At 46.6% G+C, this 19,864-nt stretch overlaps 5 protein-coding genes across 5 annotated transcripts; 3 read left to right on the forward strand and 2 right to left on the reverse strand.

Moving 5' to 3' along the window:
- Nucleotides 1-797: 797 nt before the first annotated feature.
- FSST1_009738 (uncharacterized protein) lies at nt 798-2,112 on the forward strand (the record flags this gene model as incomplete). Its single annotated transcript, XM_083226737.1, has 4 exons — nt 798-968; nt 1,013-1,117; nt 1,175-1,542; nt 1,596-2,112. The coding sequence occupies 4 exons, from the start codon at nt 798-800 to the stop codon at nt 2,110-2,112; spliced, it is 1,161 nt and encodes a 386-aa protein (XP_083085699.1).
- Nucleotides 2,113-3,387: 1,275 nt separating this feature from the next.
- FSST1_009739 (amino acid/polyamine transporter I) lies at nt 3,388-5,193 on the forward strand (the record flags this gene model as incomplete). Its single annotated transcript, XM_083226738.1, has 4 exons — nt 3,388-3,558; nt 3,608-3,822; nt 3,874-4,324; nt 4,375-5,193. 4 exons carry the CDS (start codon nt 3,388-3,390, stop codon nt 5,191-5,193), a joined length of 1,656 nt encoding a protein of 551 aa, XP_083085700.1.
- Nucleotides 5,194-6,578: 1,385 nt separating this feature from the next.
- Nucleotides 6,579-14,566, reverse strand: FSST1_009740 (ankyrin repeat-containing domain protein; the record flags this gene model as incomplete). Its single annotated transcript, XM_083226739.1, has 3 exons — nt 6,579-12,639; nt 12,689-14,468; nt 14,521-14,566. 3 exons carry the CDS (start codon nt 14,564-14,566, stop codon nt 6,579-6,581), a joined length of 7,887 nt encoding a protein of 2,628 aa, XP_083085701.1.
- A 766-nt stretch (nt 14,567-15,332) lies between these two features.
- On the forward strand, nt 15,333-16,847 carry FSST1_009741 (uncharacterized protein; the record flags this gene model as incomplete). Its single annotated transcript, XM_083226741.1, has 1 exon — nt 15,333-16,847. The coding sequence occupies one exon, from the start codon at nt 15,333-15,335 to the stop codon at nt 16,845-16,847; it is 1,515 nt and encodes a 504-aa protein (XP_083085702.1).
- A 90-nt stretch (nt 16,848-16,937) lies between these two features.
- FSST1_009742 (Hsp70 family protein) lies at nt 16,938-19,274 on the reverse strand (the record flags this gene model as incomplete). Its single annotated transcript, XM_083226742.1, has 8 exons — nt 16,938-17,294; nt 17,344-17,638; nt 17,692-17,801; nt 17,849-17,948; nt 18,013-18,289; nt 18,345-18,411; nt 18,466-19,072; nt 19,129-19,274. The coding sequence occupies 8 exons, from the start codon at nt 19,272-19,274 to the stop codon at nt 16,938-16,940; spliced, it is 1,959 nt and encodes a 652-aa protein (XP_083085703.1).
- Nucleotides 19,275-19,864: the final 590 nt, after the last annotated feature.

Here is a 19,864-nt window from a genome sequence, read left to right on the forward strand (position 1 = left end):
CTGTTTGAGACTCAAACCTAATCAAAAAGACAAACAATTCAACCATGACAGACTAACTGTTGTTTTTCTGATTGCTCATAGATGGTTTCAACTGAGCCCCCCAAAGTGCATGAAATTACCAGAATAACTGTCAAATCTTATTGGTTCTCAAACAGGGGACTAGAAACATCCCTGTACACCGAATCATGGTTTAGTAACATGTCAGTTCAGTGAGAGACTACTTGCTTTTTAATGGCCTCACTGGCTACCCTACGAATCACGCTTACCAGCCTTTTTTTCTCAGCTCTACTGACTTCAATCACTTGATCCTTCGTACGCAATGGCTCATTCAAGAATTTTGTCTTTACTGCTTTTGGGTTTCAATACCGTGTCGCCACGACCGTTTTCGGGCCGCCCAGACCAATCTGGTGGCTTGGTTCATGCCCTTTACCATGTGTTTGTGATATTGGTGCCTGTGCCTTGCAGCGGGACTGAGTCTGTCTCTCACACACCATGTAGGATCAAACTCCCTTAATCTTTGCAGGTCTGGCCTCGATGCACTATCAGCTCCCCGACCTTCCGAGTTAGCTCGCAATACCATACTGTACCTTGACTTAGAGTAAGCACCTTGTCTTAGCTATAGCTGCATTGACTTTAGTAAAACTGCCGGTCACACCTCTTTAATATCGTCACCGTCCATCGTGAAATCCCGTTTCTTCCCCTCCTCTTCCTCAAATTTCCGCTCCTTTTTTTCTGTTGTTTTGTTTCTTAATTCTGTCGTCAATCGTACTTACTCGCCGCGGCGACAGCTGCTCAAGATGAGTTCTTCACAACGAGTCATCACGGATAGTAACAAGTCGCCCCTCATTCAAGTTTTGTCATTAATGTTCCTTGTTATTGCCATTCTTGCTTGCTTTGTTAGAACTGGCACCAAACTGTACATGATCAAGACTGTGAGGGCCGACGATGTTCTTATCATTGTCGCAACTGTAAGACATTAACCCCTCTCAATCGCTCATACTTACCCGCATAGCTTCTTGCGGCTTGTCAAACAGCCATCGTCTTTAATGCGTGCGAGCACGGACTCGGACAACATTTCGAGACTCTCAGCTCTGACGACAAGAATGTCTTCTTCAAGGTATTTTGACGGGTGATGGTTACACAATGACATCCAGCAATTAACCAATACAAACAGAGCCAATATGCGACAAATACCATGTTCATCGCCTCACTCCTCTTTTGCAAATTGTCTGGTACAATGAGTCTTCGAATCATGGCGCAAAAGAGTCAAAAATGGATCATCATCATTTGTGAAGCCATCGTCGGCGTATGGGGATTCACAGCACTTTTCGTCAACTTCTTCCAATGCAAACCACCACAACCATGGATATACGGCGACAACGACAAATGCATCAATTTCAAGGCTTTCTGGACATATTACTCAATTGCGAATATTATTACGGATCTTGCGATTGTCGTTATCATGGTGGAAAACGTGATCAAGATCCAAACCTCGTGGTCGAAAAAGATCTTGGTCATGAGTGTTTTCGGCAGCAGAATCTTGTACGTGTCTCCCCTCAATTGATCGACAGTTTTATTGACCAGGAAAAATAAAGTGTAACACCCGCCATCGCAGCGCAGATCCACTACTCAAACAAGGCCTTCGCTTCCGTCGATCACTCCTTCGCCATCTGGCCCGCATCAATCACGATCCAATTAGTCCAATGCCTTGCGATTTTGACTGTTTGTCTACCCAACTTCAAACCCTTCCTCGACAGTCTTGAGTCTGGCCAAATTCGCGTCGACGACCTTAGGCGACAAGGCAAATCGAGCAGCAACGGATACCCGACCAACAAACCAGACTACGGAGGGGGATACAAGAGCAATAACAAGACCGTACTCAGCAATCGATCTCGGGCGCTTACAGGTGGTGGATCAAGAGTGCAGCGAAGCGAGATACACGAGATGGAGGACTTTGCGACCCGATCGAAGCCAAGACATGAACACGACAAGAGCTGGGATGGACAAAGTCGATCGAGCCACTCAAGTCAAAAGATTCTGATTCAGCAAACGTGGCAAGTAGATGTAGAGAGCACGCATGAAGCAAGCCTGGCAAGCCCCAGACAAACATGAATCGCTTTTCTTTTTGTAGTATTCTATTTATGACAAGACACATTGATTGGGGGTTTGGCTGTTTCGGAATGACATGCACCCGTACCAATACGGAGTTGTAAAACATGTTTGCTCAATAAGACGTAGGATTAAGTCAGCTATAAGAGTGACAATTCATAAAAAAAAGAAAAGAAGAATGATTGCATGAATTGTCTCTGACCAACATGCATAATGAAACGTTGAGAACAGAGAAAATTGCAACAGTTACTTTCTGACATGCAGGGGTCTAGACCATGCCTTGATGATGTTTGCTTGCTCGGTAGCATATGAAAGTGATACATGACGAGAATGAATGAATAGAGCAAAAATACGTAATGCGTATTCCACAAGATCTTACCGGATAGCTGGAAAGGGGCAAGTAAACCGAAATAATTAGTTATTGGCCTGATATTTGCTGCAGATCTGGTGGCTCGAGAGTTCCAGCGCTCCCGGAGCTTGGTCCCATTTTACTTCGTTCACTCCCTGTAAGTAAGGAACTTTTTTATCTCCCCTGAGAGGTAGGTATGTGGCGTCAGCGCCGCTTCTATGCGTGTCTAATGCCGAGCCATCTCTGAATACAACTCTAAGAAAAGAAAGATACGATGACCTGCATCGATTGAGTTTACGGGGACTTTTTGCATTGAGACATTTATTTATGGAAGATCCCTTTCGCGGGGTGTTTCGTGGCAAGAAAAAAGAAAGATTAAATGTCTGATTCTGGTGTCAGAATTCCAACCGTTGATTGTGTGCGTAGCCCTGTAATCACGCTAGACTTGCTGCAGAGAACAGGGTCCAGGGTCCATAAACGTAGTAACCAGGCGGGGGTATCGGAGTAGTCGCCGGATCAGCAAATGATACTCTACCTAACTAACCGAAACCCGCAGGCGAACGAAGCGATGTTACATTTAAAGAAAAGGGATCTAAATCAGTGAGTTATTACCGGTAGTGTTGCAGCATAAGAGACTGTGTACGGAGTATGAGCCTCTTGGTTAGAGCCAAGACAGTGTTGGTGGCGCGCAGACACACCATTCACTCTCTCTTGACAAACCCCGAGCTTTCCATCCAAGGGGTCTTCTTTTACTGTGCCATTTCTGTACAGATGCTTCCTCTTTAATGTGCTTCTTTCCTCTTTTCTAAGCTGTTTCCGTTTTCTCCCATTTCTCAGTACTACCGTTGCTCTTCCTTCCTTTCTTTTTCCCTCCACATTATTCCCGACTGTCAATCCTTTTACTCTGCGCACTCACACAGCCATCCATCATGGGAGACAGATCAAGTCCCAGCTTCGAGATGGGCAATAATGCCACCGTCAAAGCCGACAAGGACATCAAAGTCACTACCGCCGCAGAACCCGACTCTGGGAGAAGCTCCACCATCAATTACCATGATAAAGATCAATTGGAGCGTATGGGAAAGAAGCAGGTCCTTCGCGTATGTCACAATCACTGCCCCCATTACTACTTCAACTAACACTTGACAGCGCAACTTTGGCTTTCTGTCGATTCTAGGTTTTAGTTGCACCATCCTCATCACATGGGAAGCCATCCTCGTCCTCTTCGCCCAAGGTCTCAACAATGGCGGCACAGCCGGTCTCGTGTACAGCTTCATCGTCGTGTGGATTGGAAACTTCAGTGTCTTTGCCTGCATGTGCGAGCTGGTCTCGATGGCACCTACTTCTGGAGGACAATACCACTGGTACGACCCTCTCATACCTCGATTAACTACAGTCCGCTAACGTTGTGCTAGGGTCGCCATGATGGCACCGCGCTCCTGTTCCAAATTCCTCAGCCATCTCACAGGCATGCTCACGGTCGGCGGCTGGCAAGGATCTGTATCCTCGAGTGCCCTTCTTACAGGAAACATGATTTTGGGAATGGCGACTTTGAACAATGACTCTTTTGAGCCTCAGCTTTGGCAGGGAACTCTTCTGTTCTGGGCCATCTTTTTGTTTGCCGTCTTCATCAACACCCTCGTCAGTTCGGTGCTGCCCAAGTTCGAGGGTCTCATCTTGATCCTCCACATCCTCGGCTTCTTTGCCATTCTTATCCCGCTTGTTACTCTTGGACCTCATGCTACTGCCTCGGATGTCTTTGGCACTTTTGTCAACAATGGGGGTTGGTCTACCAACGGTGTGTCCTTCATGGTTGGTATGATGGGTAACGCCTTTTCCTTCGTCGGCACTGATGCTGCCTTCCACGTATGTAACCTCCCAACGTGCTAACGCATCACGACACTAACCTTTCCTAGATGTCTGAAGAAACCGTCAACCCTTCTGTCGTCGTCCCCACCTCTATCCTCCTCAGTCTCTGCATCAACGGAAGCTGCGGTTTCGCCATGCTCATCGCTATGGTCTTTTGCATGGGCAATGTCGACGAGGCCTTCGCTTCGGGGCCAGGCATGCTCGGCTTCCCTCACATGTACATCTTCGAGCAGGCGACCAACTCCCGAGCCGGTGCTACCGTCATGTCCGCCATCATCGTCATCCTGGCAAGTTGTGCGACCGTCGGAATGCTCGCCTCAACTTCCCGTGTCTTCTGGTCCTTTGCCCGTGACCGAGGTCTTCCTGGGTGGCGAAAACTGTCACAGGTCAGCGAGCGCACTACCGTTCCTGTCTACTCTGTTCTTTGCACAGCCGCCATTTCGGTCCTGCTGTCTCTTATCAACGTCGGATCACCTGTGGCATTTCAGAACGTCACCTCACTTTCCATCTCCTGCCTCTACTCATCATACCTCATCGCCGCCGGCCTTCTCCTCTACCGCCGCCTCACCAATGGCTTTTCCCTTCCTGGTCCCACCGATCTTCCCGCTTTGGCCAACACCACTGGTGCCGAGCTTGTTTGGGGGCCATTCCATCTCAAGGGCGCTCTTGGCATTGCCAATAACGTCTTTGCCATGTGCTACCTCATCATTGTCGGCTTCTTCAGCTTCTTTCCTCCCATGGTAGATCCCACTGTTGACATGATGAACTACAGTGTTGTCGTCACTGGTGGTCTTGTCATTTTCAGTGTTGTGTACTACTTTGCTTGGGCGAGAAAAGAGTACAATGGGCCCATCGTTGAGAACTAAACGGGTGTTCAAAAGTTTGGACTTTCATGTGCTTTGCGACAAAGATGCTATTTACAAATATGTTGCATATAATTTATCAGAATAATATTTAGTATAGATAAAAATAAGTCTTTGGAATTAAGGATATTTTAATCTGTGAAAGGGCAGGGGTTTGTGATATTTTTAAATCCATTTTATATCTTTATATTGATTAGACGTTTCAATGTTATTGAATATTCTATTAATTTAAAGATATGAGATGGGTGAGGAAGTATCGCAGATCTCAGCCTTTCCACTGATTAGGATGTTCTTAATTATTGTAGACTTTTTCCAATTTCAGTTCAACCATACTGCCCTGGTAAACAGTCGAAAGACTGGTCTATCCCTAGTTGATAACATCACGAATCTCTCACGATAGAAGCAGCGTTATTTGGTCAATTGACTAGATAATCCGCACCGAGACAGCCTTTGGCTTCGGGCTTCTTCGTCTAGACTTCTTCCAGCAGTCGCGTACTTGTGGTCTCAGGCCACGACCAGCATGCTATGACTCAAAGGCTTCAGCCGCCGTCATCACCTGCCTCTCTAACCGGTCGAACCACTCGTCGTACGAGACGGTCTCGTCAAGTGCCTCAAGGAACTTGTTTTGCCGTCTAGACGGTTCAACCTTTTCCTCTAAGATAACCTTTTTAAGCTGCCGCATTTCCTCCAGCCTCTTTCTTATCTTAACTCTCTCTTTCTCCTCCTCCTCTTGCCTATCCTTTTTATATAAGATCAGGAGATCTAACTTGCAGGTAAAGGCTATTAGCCTGACCTTTGCGAGGGCATCCCTCTTCTTTATCGTACAGAGGTTTATTGCCTCTGTACGCAGCTTGGCATCTCTATTGCAACTGACCGCAGTCTTGATCGCATTAGAATGCAAGCTATCGGGGTAGTGACCGGGACCGATAGCCTTTGGCTTGATGATAGTCGGCATCGTGTACAAGAACTACGACAGGTTAGCTATGTGCAACAAGGTATACCGGGATCGACTGACTTAGTTAGTCTTGCTTGGTTAGGCGATATTGGCTTGCCAGTTGACTGAGGTTGCAAGAGGAAGAAGTTACTGCTGTCTTTAGCGTGATAGAAGCTTCCTTTATAAGTTACCTCTATTATAAGGTTTATGCCGAAAGAGTCATGCCGTGGAAGAAACCTTGTCTTGAGAGAACCTTAGATTTGATTATTGTTAAAAATTTGATCGGCGCGGATAGATTAACCTTTGTTAAAAACCTAGAGGAAATTGAGAAGGCCTGGGCAAAAGCTTAAGGATCATAAAAATAAGAAAGACTGGTCTATATTGCAAAATCCAATATTAAACTAGACGCTCGGGCTAAAATAGCTTTGCCTTGAGAAATTCCTCAATCTCTTCTTTACAAACCTTGCTCATTTCCGTCAGATTCTGACTCAGTATCCCAAGACCCATCTGACTCATCTTGGCGTTCTCTTACCATCTCCGGATGATCTGAAACTAGCAATGGAACAAAGGAACTCTGCCTACAAGACCCGTCGCAGTCCTCGATATAGCCATGCAGGAAATCCCAAGTCCTGTTGTGCGGTATGTAACGAATAACATTGCCAGTCAAGCCACCGTCGCTTTTGTCAACCAAAGCCTGCCACAAGTCGTGCAAGTCACTACCACACGATGCTGAGAATGGTACTTCCGTCTCCAATAGCTTAATGAGAACAGTGTCAGTTACCTGGAGCTCTGGGCGGTGCGCAAAGATCATTTCGATATTCGTTTCACCAGGACCTCTCTTCCAACTCTCCTGTTCGATCGAGAGCAAAAGATGTTGCTTTGTCATTGGAAATTCGATAGCGTAATAAAGAAATGTCTCAAGTACTATGGGACTGATATGGCCAAGACACAGTTGAAAAGCAGCATCAAACTTCGGATCGTTTGGAGGGAGCTGTGATAGAAGTACTTTCAACACGCTTGGATGGGTATTGTAGATTGCTGCATGTAAAGGCGTCAAGCTATACCCATAAGATTCCTGCCATAGATATGCTTGAGCATTGATGTCTGCACCTAGTTCGAGTAGCATCTCAGTAAGAAGACTGCTTCCCGCATGGCAAGTAAGGCAGAGAGCTCGATCCAAGTCTCGTTGATCTCCTGTCTGGGATATCTCTAACAACTTCTCCACTGTCTTCTCACAAGCCGTAATGCTCTTATGCTTAGACAGTGGCGAGCAGTACGCCTCCAAAATAGAAGAAATTATGGTGTACATGTTGAGCGACTGTGGGTTGTCTTGCTGTGCCTCGGCACGCAATCGATCAGCCACCAAGAACTCCACCACGTCCAAATTTTGATAGTCAACAGCCACTTGTAGCGGTGTTTGGCCATCTTGGTTAATAGTCGTGGGACTGACGCCATAGTCGGTTATCCACTTGACGGCATTCAATGAGCCGCATCGACATGCCAGATCAAGAAGAAATGCATCCGGAACAACATGCTGTGAAAGCTCCTCAAAAAGTATGACATTTTGTTTCTTGGATGTATGCCTCAGAGCGTCCAGGAAAACGCGCTGTGGATCATCAGAAGCTTTGGATAGTATAGTGACCATTGCCAAACTCTTTCGGAAACCCTGCTGTACATCGCATGAGCTCTCAATGGCGTTTAAGAACTCGACCCCCATCGCAACATGGTTTGTTGCTCCAACTAAACCAGAGTCTCGGGAACTTGCACCTTGATTTCTATCGCATAGAAGTGTCTTTAGTTTCTTCTGATCCTTAGGAGAAAGTGCCGATGGGCCCTTACTGCGACGAAAAGGATCGCACCTGTTGCCCAGAAGAACTTGAACTATGTCAGATTGACCTTGGCGAGCCGCAATGACAAGCGGCAGACCGTCGATATCTCCCGAGTCAACCTCGACATCAGCACCCCGTTCAAGGAGAAGATTAACCACTTCTATATGACCAGTTTTGCATGCTGCATAGAGAGGACTGCAGAGAAGCCGATCAACTACAAACTCTCCATGGATAGCCAAGGCATTGGGATCCGCGCCAGCGTCAAGTAGTGATCTTGTCATTTCCAGGTCCCCATCATTTACAGCAGTGACTAAAGCAAGAGGATGGTTCTTGGGATCAACTCCAGCATGTAGCAATAGACGAACCATGGCGGTAGATTTGTTTTCAGCGGCCGTAACAATCAGCGGAACATCTCCAGGATATTCTCCAACTTTCAGACCGTGGTCCACTAGTGCCTTTAGCGTAGAGGTATGGCCTCCCAGGATAGCTTTGATGGCTGGTTCTTGTCTACCAAAGCTTTGATGTACAAAACCCGATGGATGAATGTCGGCGCCGGCTTGTAAAAGTTCCTTGATTATTTGCGCGTGTCCAAACTCCGCTGCAGAACCAAGTGGTGAGTGAAAATTGAACTTGACGTGATTCACATTGACCTTGTGCTTGATGAGTAGCTTCACTGTCGCAAGATCGCCGGCTGCGGCCGCTGCATGGAGTACGTCTCCGAATGCATCTGGCTCAGCTGTCTGAGCAGGTAGCTTGCGGAAAATAGCTTTGACAAGTTTCTGAAGGCCGCCTTTGAGCAAGTCTCGTGCTTCCTTCTCTGAAGAGATGATGCCCTTCAGAGATAGTATATCTCGATATCGCTTTGGATCGGTCAAAGAACTAATCGCTGTTTCCAGTGCGTAAAGAATGGCGGGATCGAGGCATTGTTTCTTGTCCGTTTTGAAGGATACCCGGCGATCGTAATCGAGAAGTTTGAGGATGATGTGAATACCTATGGAAGTATCACGATTGGCTGCTACCAGGATCAAGGATTCGAGTTGTCGGGGGCTGAACTGATCGGCGGCGCCCGCATCAAATAATAGTTGGACTAGGTGTTCTGTTCCATGGGCAACGGCTGTTCGGAGAGGATGAGTGGAAAGTCTACTGTCGTAACCGCTAAAATCAGGATTGTTATCCAAGATGAGGGACACAATTTTCAGTTGTTGCTTTGCTCTGGACTTCCCAGATACAGACGGCTTTTCGCCTCCGGTCACCCTCTCAATAGTGCAGATTCGTTGAAAAGCACAAACACTGGCCTTCAGAGCGTCGGTCATATCCGTCTGGTCTTCTTGCATGGTGTTTTCTGAATCATTAGACTCTGCGCTGGCATCAGAATCGTAGGCGTCGTCCTCCATATTGTAATGTGGCGTGCCAAACATTTGTCCCTGAGGTCGGGGGAACCGATGCGCGACACGAGGTCTTGGTCGAAAGCGCGAAGTATTGAATCCACGAAAAGAAGGCTCCATTTCAGGTACCACGCTTGACGGCGCCTTTTCAACAGCGTCTTCCGGATCTGCACCGTGATCAAGACAAAGCTGTGCGATGTCTAGATATCCAAACTCACAAGCTGTGACGAGAACTCGGGTCATAGTTGTCGAAAATGTATCCGAGTCCTTAATTCCCGTATCCTGGAGAAGCGTAGTGATGACGTCCGTCTTTCCAGCACCGGCTGCACCGAGAAGCGCGGTTACGACAGCTTTTTCCTTTTCATCCACGCCCACGAAGTCCAATAGCTCGAGTACAAGATTGCCGTGTCCTGTTGCTGAGGCCTCCACTACCCCTTGTGTTATCATGTCTATGTCAAGAAAAGCATTGGCGCCAAATTCCAGCAACTCTCTCGTTGTATCAGTGTAGCCTATTCGGCATGCTTCCAAGAACGCCGGCGTAATCATGCCGCGTGCCTCTGACTTCCCAATGATCTTTTTGAGTATATAACCCAGACTGCCACTCTTTACACCATGAACAGCGCCGATGAGAAGATCCTCCAGATGTATTTCTGGCCCTTCTGACACGTCTTCGCACTCGTCCCTGAGTGCCATTAGTCGGTTGAGAACTGCTACATCAGCATGCTCTGAAGCCACAAAAATTAAATCATCCCATTGTTCGCAATTCGCCAGCAACTTCCTAGGTCCTGAAGACGAGATCCAAGTCCAAATCTCATTTGCCACCTGATTGTTGCCCGCACCGTAAGACATTTTGAGAGCGTCATTGCAAGCAGAAACAGGGTCTGAGTAAAATTCGTCACGGAATGAGTAGCCCAAGGACGATGCTAATCCTCTCATGTCAGTGCCTTGCCAAGGAACAAAGTCTAACTCAAACAGTTGTTTTGTGATGGCCTCTCCTGCGCTTGCAGCCCACTGAAGTGCAAAACCCCAAGATATGACGGTGGCGGTACCGTGAAGCGAATTAGCTAGTGCTTCGAAACATCTTGGCTGTTTCTTCTCTACACTAGCAATTAGGGCCTTCTCTTTTGGCTTCCTGAGATAAGAGACGTTTCTCAGACCCTCTTCAAGGAGCACCTCAAGGGCTCGGTATTCTCCTTGTCCAGCTGCCACGGTAAGCGCCATTGTGATAATATTCTCGTCGATTTCTTCCTGTAGTTCTTGTCGAAGAACTGGTATGTTTCCGATCCCTGCTGCCAGAACAAGCTGATGCGTATCTCCAATACTTTGTTCTTGCTCGTCGCTCACATCTTGGGGTGACACGTGTTGTGGCTCTTCATCTCCCTCACTAGATTCAGGATACGGACTATCATCTCGCTTGACACCTGACGGGCGGCGATCGAAGTATGATGATTGCTTGTGCTCGTCGCCACGAGCAATTGCAGGCAAGACTCGGCCACGAGGTGGTGGAAAGTTCTGCTGCAAAAAGGCCCCAATGTGATTGTGCCCTCCTTTCATAGCGGCCCAAAGAGCATCCGTGAATTTGTAAGTCTCCGAGTAAATCTCCGCATCTTCCTCAATGAGAAACCTGACCATATCTTCGTGACCGTGGTAAGCAGCGGATTGGATTGGAGAACCACGAGGGGGTCCTTGTTGATTGACCTCTGCTCCGTGAGAGATGAGGAGTTTCGCAATTGGAATGTTTCCTTTGCTTGCGGCTGCTTGGAGGGCATCACCTTTCGAGCCCTTGGCATTGGCGTCAACTTTTAGAACAAGTAGCTTCTTCACAACGCGAAGTTCTCCTTGTAGACTTGCACTCCTCAATGGTGACCCAAATTTGCCTTCTTCCTCAAGGCTCGTGCCTAGACCATGAAGGTACTCTACCATGTTGACGTGACCGTGTAAAGCAGCAATTGCTACTGCGTCTGCAGGGATAATGTTTCTTGTTCCGGGGTCAGACTCGAGCTGGCGTTGTAGTATGTCCACACGGCCTTTCTTGATAATGCTAAGAATGCGTATTTCATGGCGAGTCTTGTCAATAGTGCCCTGCCTGAACTGCCGTACCATGTCCGGCTTCATTAATCGTTCATAGACATTGCAAAACCCAGCTTCTCCAACCATCTGCAGTACGTCTTCATAGTCCGTCTCGCTTTTGATAACTTCCGTGGTGTTAATGAGACGCTCTGCGGTGCTTGATTGGCCGCCTTCACAGGCAGCATGTAACGCATTCTTAAATGCTGGAGTAGAGACGTCTACTGAAACGCCGCTATTGATAAGGATTTCAATGACATCGACATGTCCCTTGAAGCATGCGACTTGCAATGGATTTCCATAATCTCCACAAAACACGTTTGGGTCCGCTCCTTTCTGGATCAAAGTCGATGCAACGGCCTTGTGTCCAAAGGAGCAGGCTAGATAGAGTGGTGTATAGCCACCATTGATGCGTTGTTCCAAGTCTATGTTTTGTCCACGATCGAACACTAGCTCAGTCAAACTGCTCAACCCGAAGACAGCAGCAGTAGGCAGAGCAGAGGCCCCTTCAGTCAGTGAAAGACACGCATGAGTCAACCTCAAGCTGTCATAAGGAGGCAGCGTCTCCAAAAGCTGATTAGTCCAATTCAACCACCATTCGAAAGTCGGATCAACATCACATTCTTCGTCGCCCAACACGAATTCGTTGAGATCATTCATTATCCAAGGGGGTACAGTGTTACTGACTTCTGCTGCCTTGAGATGTTGTGGCCAGTATATAGCGCTATAAAGTGATAAGTCGTCAATCACTCCAAGGGCTGAAATTGCACTGAGATCGGGCAACAGGGTCTGAGAACATGTTCGAAGAGACGCTGAAGTCACCAAACGATGGCCTTGAACCTCTGAGAACATGCCACGATGTTTCATGAAGTCTCGAGCTGAGGGATGACACAGTCGCATTATTTTGGTGACTGAGTCAAGAACCACCAGGTTTGAGCACACATCAGTTAGATCCGGGAGACGTATGTCTGAAGGGTGATTAGCTAGCGCAGGATGCATTCGTAGTGCAGAATTGAGAGCTTCAGTAGTTAAAGGCCGTTTGGCATAGAGAATCCAACAGAAGACTCCTTCAACGATAGCTTTAGCTGTATCGTCCAAAGTAAGAAAACCGTCGTAGGTCGCCTCGTAGATCTTATCCAGATTTTCAGCCAGGCCTTTCTCAAGCGCTTTCAGAACATCCATTACAGACTTTTTTCTGATGAGCATCTGTGTTTGTAGTTCTACCCATAAGAACCTAGAGCTTAGTTAGTAGCGGTCACAGAAATGATTCGGCGATATCTCACATTTCTTGTGCTCCGGTAATCAATGTATCGCGAATTCTCTCGAGCAGACCCTGTGGCGCATCCTCGTCTACAAATGCCCGACTACTCACAATGGAGGCGACCTGCGTCTCCACAAAACGGATGATATCAGTGCGATTGTGCTCCTTGGATATCTCAATGGGGGTCGCCATTTGTAGGAGTTTCTTGACCTGTGTGTCGTTTCGACTTGTAAATAGCAGTTTGATAGCTCCGTCTGACTCTGTGACAACATCTTCAAAAGCCTCAATGAGTCTGGAACGATCGAGAGTTTCTAGCTCATCAATGGAATCGATTAGTATCATTGTTGTCGTGTTCGATGTCAATTGCTGGAGAAGCGCCAAACACTCGCTGATGCCGAGTCTTCTAACGTTGTTCTGATGCTTAGTTGACTTTTCGTACTCTGAGACAATACTCTGATCAACTGCGTGCGATATCTCGTCCACTGCCAGCTGCCTGATGACACTTCGAAGAATAGCCTCAGGATTGGCCCGTTCTGACTCTGACTGCGCACCCGAGCAGTAATAATACGCAATCTGCGTCTGAGTTTTGTCATGTCGAAATTGACTCTGAAGCTGATCGACAATGACCGAAAACATTGAAGACTTTCCACACCCTCGAACGCCGTGTATGAAAAGGGCTGAAGACGAAGTTGAAGACATCCAATCTTGGTAGTAATGGTGATTGATGATCCACTCACCAGACCCTGGCAATACCTTCTTGAAGACTGACTCGTGATGGAGCTGATATGAGCAAGCAGATAACCACTCTACAATACTTTTGAAGGTTTTCTCATCCAACTCTCTGTCAGCTGCACCAGTGAGAAAATCGAGTTTGTCATAAACTCCGCGCACTGTCTGCTGATGGCTCCTGGTCAAATTCAAGTGTCGCTGACTACGAAAAGCTGCACTCTCAATGTCCGAAACGGCTCTTTGCGTTTTTAAAATCGCCCTGTCAATGATCTGCTGATTCATGCCCCCGGTAGCTGTGGATTGGCTTTGTAGTTTACGACAAGTCAGATCGTAGCAGTCCTTGTACTGATTGATCAATTTGTGCTCTTGTGGGTAAATCTGTGCGAGGAGCTTGAAAAATAGTTGGTGCTGATGGCTTGTTGCCATGGACTTGAGCTTCAGGACAACATCACAACTGTCCCAGAATGGAAGCCATTCCATCAGACTTCCATCGAGTGTGACGGGGACGACACTTTTGTGGTGTTCTTTATGGGGAGAGCGTAGCATCAAAAGTGCAATCTCGGTGAGGACATGGTGAAACCTGTTGGATTGACAGTGAGCTTCGACAACGCCCCGAATAGCGTCTTCTGGTGTCTCTGATTTGTTGGAATCGTTTGACGATTTCAAGTACGCTGCTTTGATAGCGTTAAGAAATGGTAAAGTGAAAGGATCATCATAGTACTTCTTCAAAAGCTCAGACCCACAAACAACGACTTTGTCCACACGGTGGATGGTACCATCATCCGAGACATTGTCTTGTGGTAGAAGACAATACTGGCTTGATAGAATGTTTCTGACAGAGCCAGAATAATCTGTCCGGGAGAAGAACAGAGGGAGAGGTGCTCGGTCGGAAATTGTACGGGTTCTGATTTCTTGAAGCCATTGAATGAAATGGATGACACACGTAGCATTCGCGGTGCCGAGTTGTTCGTTATCGTGCCCGTAGACAATAAAAATACTAGCTGTATCGGATTTACTAAACGCGTCTGTAGCTGCCAGTTCTTTGAGTATGCCGTTGAAGAGGATTTCCACCGCTGTATTATTTATTAGAGATGACAGATGACTAGGTTTACGGAAGATAAATACCTTTGTCAATACCAGCTGTTTGATTGGAGACGATATCCCGGTCCATGGTTTGTACAATTGAGCAAATGTTGCTACAAGCAGTACTTAGTTTCAATACTTGAGGTACAAGAGGGATTTCTTGTAGTTAGCAAGCCAAAGTGAATGTAAAATGTATTAAGAACTCTCAACCGCGACTTCAGAATACATAAGATCAAGACTAAACATGGTATATGCTAGGGAGCTGGCCAACAGCCTTGTTCCAGCCCTCAGGCTTAAAATTGACAAAAATGCCGCACCTCCAAAAGACAAAGCTGAAAAGCCAGCGACACATACTTGATCCCAAAGGATTCAGGATACCACACCAAGTGCATATCATTACCCAGTTGGGCCTCCGCAGCCTCGTTGCCTAAATACGCAATGTGACGAGTAGCGTTCTATGCAGCTTGCCCCGTACTTGACAGCAAGTCTATTCGCTGGGAGTAAAATCAGGCTGTACACATGCCACCAAGTTGGGTATACATGCAGTTTCAACCATATGTCATTGGACGAAATAGTTCCGATATATTAATCCGTACAGCGAGCTGAAAATAGCACTGAAACGTACAAGAACACTTCATTATGCAGGCGCGCGGGCTGTGCACTTATAGATACGCGGCATTGGAGCGACCAAATGATTGATGCACAATTGTTTTACTACGTGATTTACAAAACAGTGCTCAGCACACCAACCACTGCTATATCATAAATGTAGAGCTATTGAATCAACAACGTAGCACGCGGTTCTCCTCACTTCTTCATAGTTTCAACAACCAATATCCTTTCCGCTTCAAATAATGACTTCCTCTACACAGGACATTGGAAACCAATGGGCTAATCCGGGTGACATCCTCAGCATCCTTCTTTTGATAGGAAGCGACATTGTGCAAGCCGCCATAACCCAACTTGTTGGCTATAGAGTACGCATACCCGGGACAAAGACTCATATCCCCATCACACCTGTGGCCTTTTCATTCGGCTGGGCTACATACAGTTTCACCAATCTTCTTGCTGCTGTAGGAAACATGAAGCTCGTACTTGAGTCTGACTGTCCCTCCATGGTTGTGAACTGCTCTAATGGATTTGTTCGACATAATCGATCTTGGGTACTAGGAAGAATACTTCGTGACCATGAGATTCACAATTCTGTCGATCCACGACCAATAAGTGAAGGCGGCCGGGCTGAGTCTCTTAGGATCGACATCTTCCATTTGAACCCGGCATCGGGTCCCAAGTGTGATCTCATCTGGTGGCTTGGGTGTATTACCCTATTACTGCAGCTCATTATTGTCCTTTTGCCTGGCATTGTCTATAATGACTGGGCGATTCTCGTCATCTCACTTACGGGCATCACTCTAGTAGCGATTACATGCTCGCTCCCCCAATGGATAGAAGAAAAATACGGTACTCCATGTTTCTCGACTCATGATAAAGTGACTTGCCTTACTAGGGGCAACGGTCACCATCATGTAATGGTGTTTATCAGTTCGTCTGGCTGTTGGGACTTGGAACGACTCGCCACTTATACACCCAACCCTCGGACCGAGACACGCTGGATTTCGGTGATTCTCTCCATGTTGTGGGTGTGTCTTTTGATATCCATTTCAGGTCTCCAGAAAAACACATGGTTCTTGATCGCCGCTGGAGGACTTGGAATGTTACAAAATGTTATGGCTGCTGGGATCTCTAGACACCCTGCATCGTCGAACTTTCACATAACCAAGTTCTCACATGCGCCTACCATCATCGGCAGGCGAGAATGTTATAAAGATGATCCTAGTTCTGAAGTCAACTTGGATGAAGATATTCAAAAATTCTCCACTGTCAAGTCATGGATATCAGAAGAAGTTAACATGCCAAGTCAACATACTCAGTCTGGTTTGCGTGAAAAGGCTCCTATGCCATCTTGGGTGTCTTCAATGGCGGAGGAAGATGGAGCTCCAGAATGGTTAGTGACATTGAAACCAACCCTCACTGAGAAGATCAAAGACACGGGATCGAGATCCTTGTCCTTTAGTCGCAACATCTTGAACCCTTTCACGTCACCCGAGCCAGCCCCATACAAGGTCATTTATGCTTCTGGGGTCCAGGGAGCATTAGTGGAGTTGGAAAAATGGGTACCGAAAGCTGGCCTCTCAATGCTGCCGATCTTTTTCCCCGGTGGAGGTTTGCAGTTCCACGACGATGATATACAGGGCAACAAGTTTAAGAAATTTTGGAAGAGGGCTTATCATACAAGAACGATCCGAACAAAAGCTGAAGAGAAACGGCGCACTGAAGACAAACAAGCGAGTGTACTACTTGAAGTTTAGAAAATTGTTTATAAAGCACACGATGATATTTAGTATTATAGAAATAAGGGCTAGAAGAATTTGGCAATTCTAGACTAGTGCAGAGCATGTTTATCCACCGCCCATTATGCTACCCATGCCGCTTGACCCGATTTTTCGACCATTCTCGTAAACAGAAAACTCAACTGAAGCTCCTGATGGAATCATTTCTATATCAAAGTCAATTTTCTTGACTATCATTCCACTTGGACTATCATAGTCGTTCAGATCTTCAAAGTCTTTCCTCAGGGCTATCTCAATTCCACAAAACTTGGTGACCAAGTGGTTTTTCATATCTGGAGGACATTCGAGATCGCACTGCACTATATGTTCTGTAGAATCATAGAGATATTCGTCGTACTCACTTTCGTCCTGGAAAGTTCGCCAAAAGGACTTTCGCAGTGGCTCGTTCTTTTGCACGTTCTGGCCCTGAGTGAAGAGTTAGTCAGAGTGAAGAACAGGACTCTGGTAAACATACTTTTTTGATGTACCACGTCATAACTCCATTGACGTAGTAGCAGTCTTCTTCATCGTTCCAATACCTATTTGCTACATCGTCGATGTCTTCATCGTAGGGCCTTGTAGTAACGACGCCCAGGCTGAGTCTCGAAAGAGTTGAAGTGATAGTCACGGGGCTCTTGTGCTCAAGTAGGTTTAGTGCTCTGCCATTTTTACCCGAGGATCCTGCGCTGGGACCTCCCGTAGTTGCGACTGCGGCTTCAGCACCCCCGATTAGTCCTTTGTAGACTGCTCCTCGACAAATGGCTGTTCGACTAATGACTTGTAAGTTGAAAACACATGAATAGTATAACGTAATGATACGTACGGTTTGATTCCATCCGTTTGTAGAACATCAATACTCTTCCTCTTGTATTTTGCCTTGAGGTATTCCTGAAGGTAGGGACTACACCCAAGGCCTCCAACAAGAAGAATTCCCTGGAAATGATTAAAAACAAGACTTGGTATGAAGCATAAGTACTGACCTTGACTTTGAGCTTTGATTTCTTCGCCTGATCGATCTGTGCGTCCAGTAAAGCTGCAATGCTTTCAAAGCTCTTGATAAAGGTCTGTTCGATATCTTGACTATTGAGTGTTATATGTCAGTCAACTAGTAAGTCAAAGGATGCATGATATAGAAGCCACTGACCTCGTGAAATGAATTCGCCCATTCTTTATCATTGGCTTCTGGGAACTGTCGTCCATCCCACTGGCCCCCTCGCCCTTGAAGGCTTCAGCAGGAATCTTGACGATAAATTCTTTGGAAGAGCTGTCAGGCTTGAAGTGTCGCTTGATCCCAGTCTCCCATTCGTCCTTCATGATCTCCAAGATACCTGTCTGACTAAGCCTACTCCAAGAGCGACCAAGTCGTGTTTTACAGATACGTTGGAATTGTTGATCCACGAAGATACCGCCGCATAAACCACCTAAATCGATTTTTAGTCTCGGTTCATCTTCAAACCTTAGGTAAGGATGTCTCACCTGAACCAACAACGGCCTCTTGAAGTGCAACAGGATCAACACTTTCAACCTTGTAGCTGATGAGATCCTATATCAAATAAGCGATTAGTTCGTGATGCACCCGATAGTTAGGTTACCCTACCACTGTTCCGCCTCCGGCGTCACAAATCACAAAAACATCACCTTCACCAAGGTCTTCTGCTCTCTCACAGATGGAAGCGAGAGCTGCAGCCTCAGGCTCAGGCGCAAATGAGATAGTTGTCGGCCCTGCACGACGAGAAGCTGTGATGCCGGCGTTTTGAGCAGCCTCAAGCATAGAATCGCGGGCGTAGTTTTTCCAGATGGCGGGGACTGTGATGACAACATGGAAACAGAGAGCCTCCACGACATTCTTACCACGTGCTTTGATTATTGCCTCGAGCACATGTCCCCATAGAAGTCGTAGATAGTCAGCGATAGCGTCAACTGTGGATTTGCCCTCATCGGCCAACATATTTCGAGCCTTGATAAGGTACTCATGTCCTTTGATCTCTGGTGGTTGGTCTTCATCCTTCAGAAGGAGTAATTTGAACCATCGCACAGGATCAACGTCACGAGGAACGCCGTAGCCCCACATAGTCTTACCGTGTTCGTAGAAGAGTTCAGTCGGAGCTTTGCCTTCTTGAACTCCTGTGCCTGGCCAACTGGTGACAATATTGACACCATCAGCTTCAATGTCTGCAACAGTAGCCCAAGCAGCACCAGAATATCTTGAGTATTAGTTAGCTTATTGTCTCTAGCCGTGAGTAAGTTAGCAGGAGCCTACGTGGTTCCAAAGTCAATACCAATAATCATGAGATCGTCAAGATTGGAATTCTTCTTCTTTCGCACGCGGTCAACGACATTTCTCAGGGACCAAGCGCTATTACCCTTGTTCAGGTTACGCTGAGAATTGGACCGAAAAAGAGGCATATTGAGATCGGGCGAATGATTCTCGACGAGATTATGGACGATCAATCCAATAAGATAGGAATAAGTAAGAAGAGGTGATACCTTTGTTCAAAGGTTGAAGACATGTGTATTCATCGGTCTCGCTCTTTGTTAGTTTGCAGACAATATATCATTTCCAAGCACACGAGGCTCTGCAACCAAGATTTCTAAAGAATCTACAAGCTTGGAATCAGGCTGCCTATTCTTGTCATGAATCCACGAAATTGTTCATTGGCCGACAGACCAGGCTGGCGCTTATCTGCGTTGGATCAACCTTTAGGTTCCAATGCATGCTCAGCTGCGGCTGAAATTCCTGACTGATGACTCGCCTACCAGGTTGTCCCATTTGAATGCATCGAGATCCTCATACTATCCGATGAACGAAGAAGTAAAATAAGGGCGAACCATTTCGAGCAGCGCTGTGATTGGTAATTGAGCCGTCCACCATCAGTGACTTGAAAATAGAAAAACGAAATTTTGAGGCCTCCTTGGGGGCTTTATGCATGTGTAATATTGATTTAAACACGACAGCCTTGTTTTCATTTTTTTCACTCATAGTAGCCGGGCGAATA

Source organism: Fusarium sambucinum, chromosome II (genome assembly GCF_050947815.1).
Source record: "Fusarium sambucinum isolate potato_lamoka chromosome II, whole genome shotgun sequence".
NCBI classification, from domain to species: domain Eukaryota; kingdom Fungi; phylum Ascomycota; class Sordariomycetes; order Hypocreales; family Nectriaceae; genus Fusarium; species Fusarium sambucinum.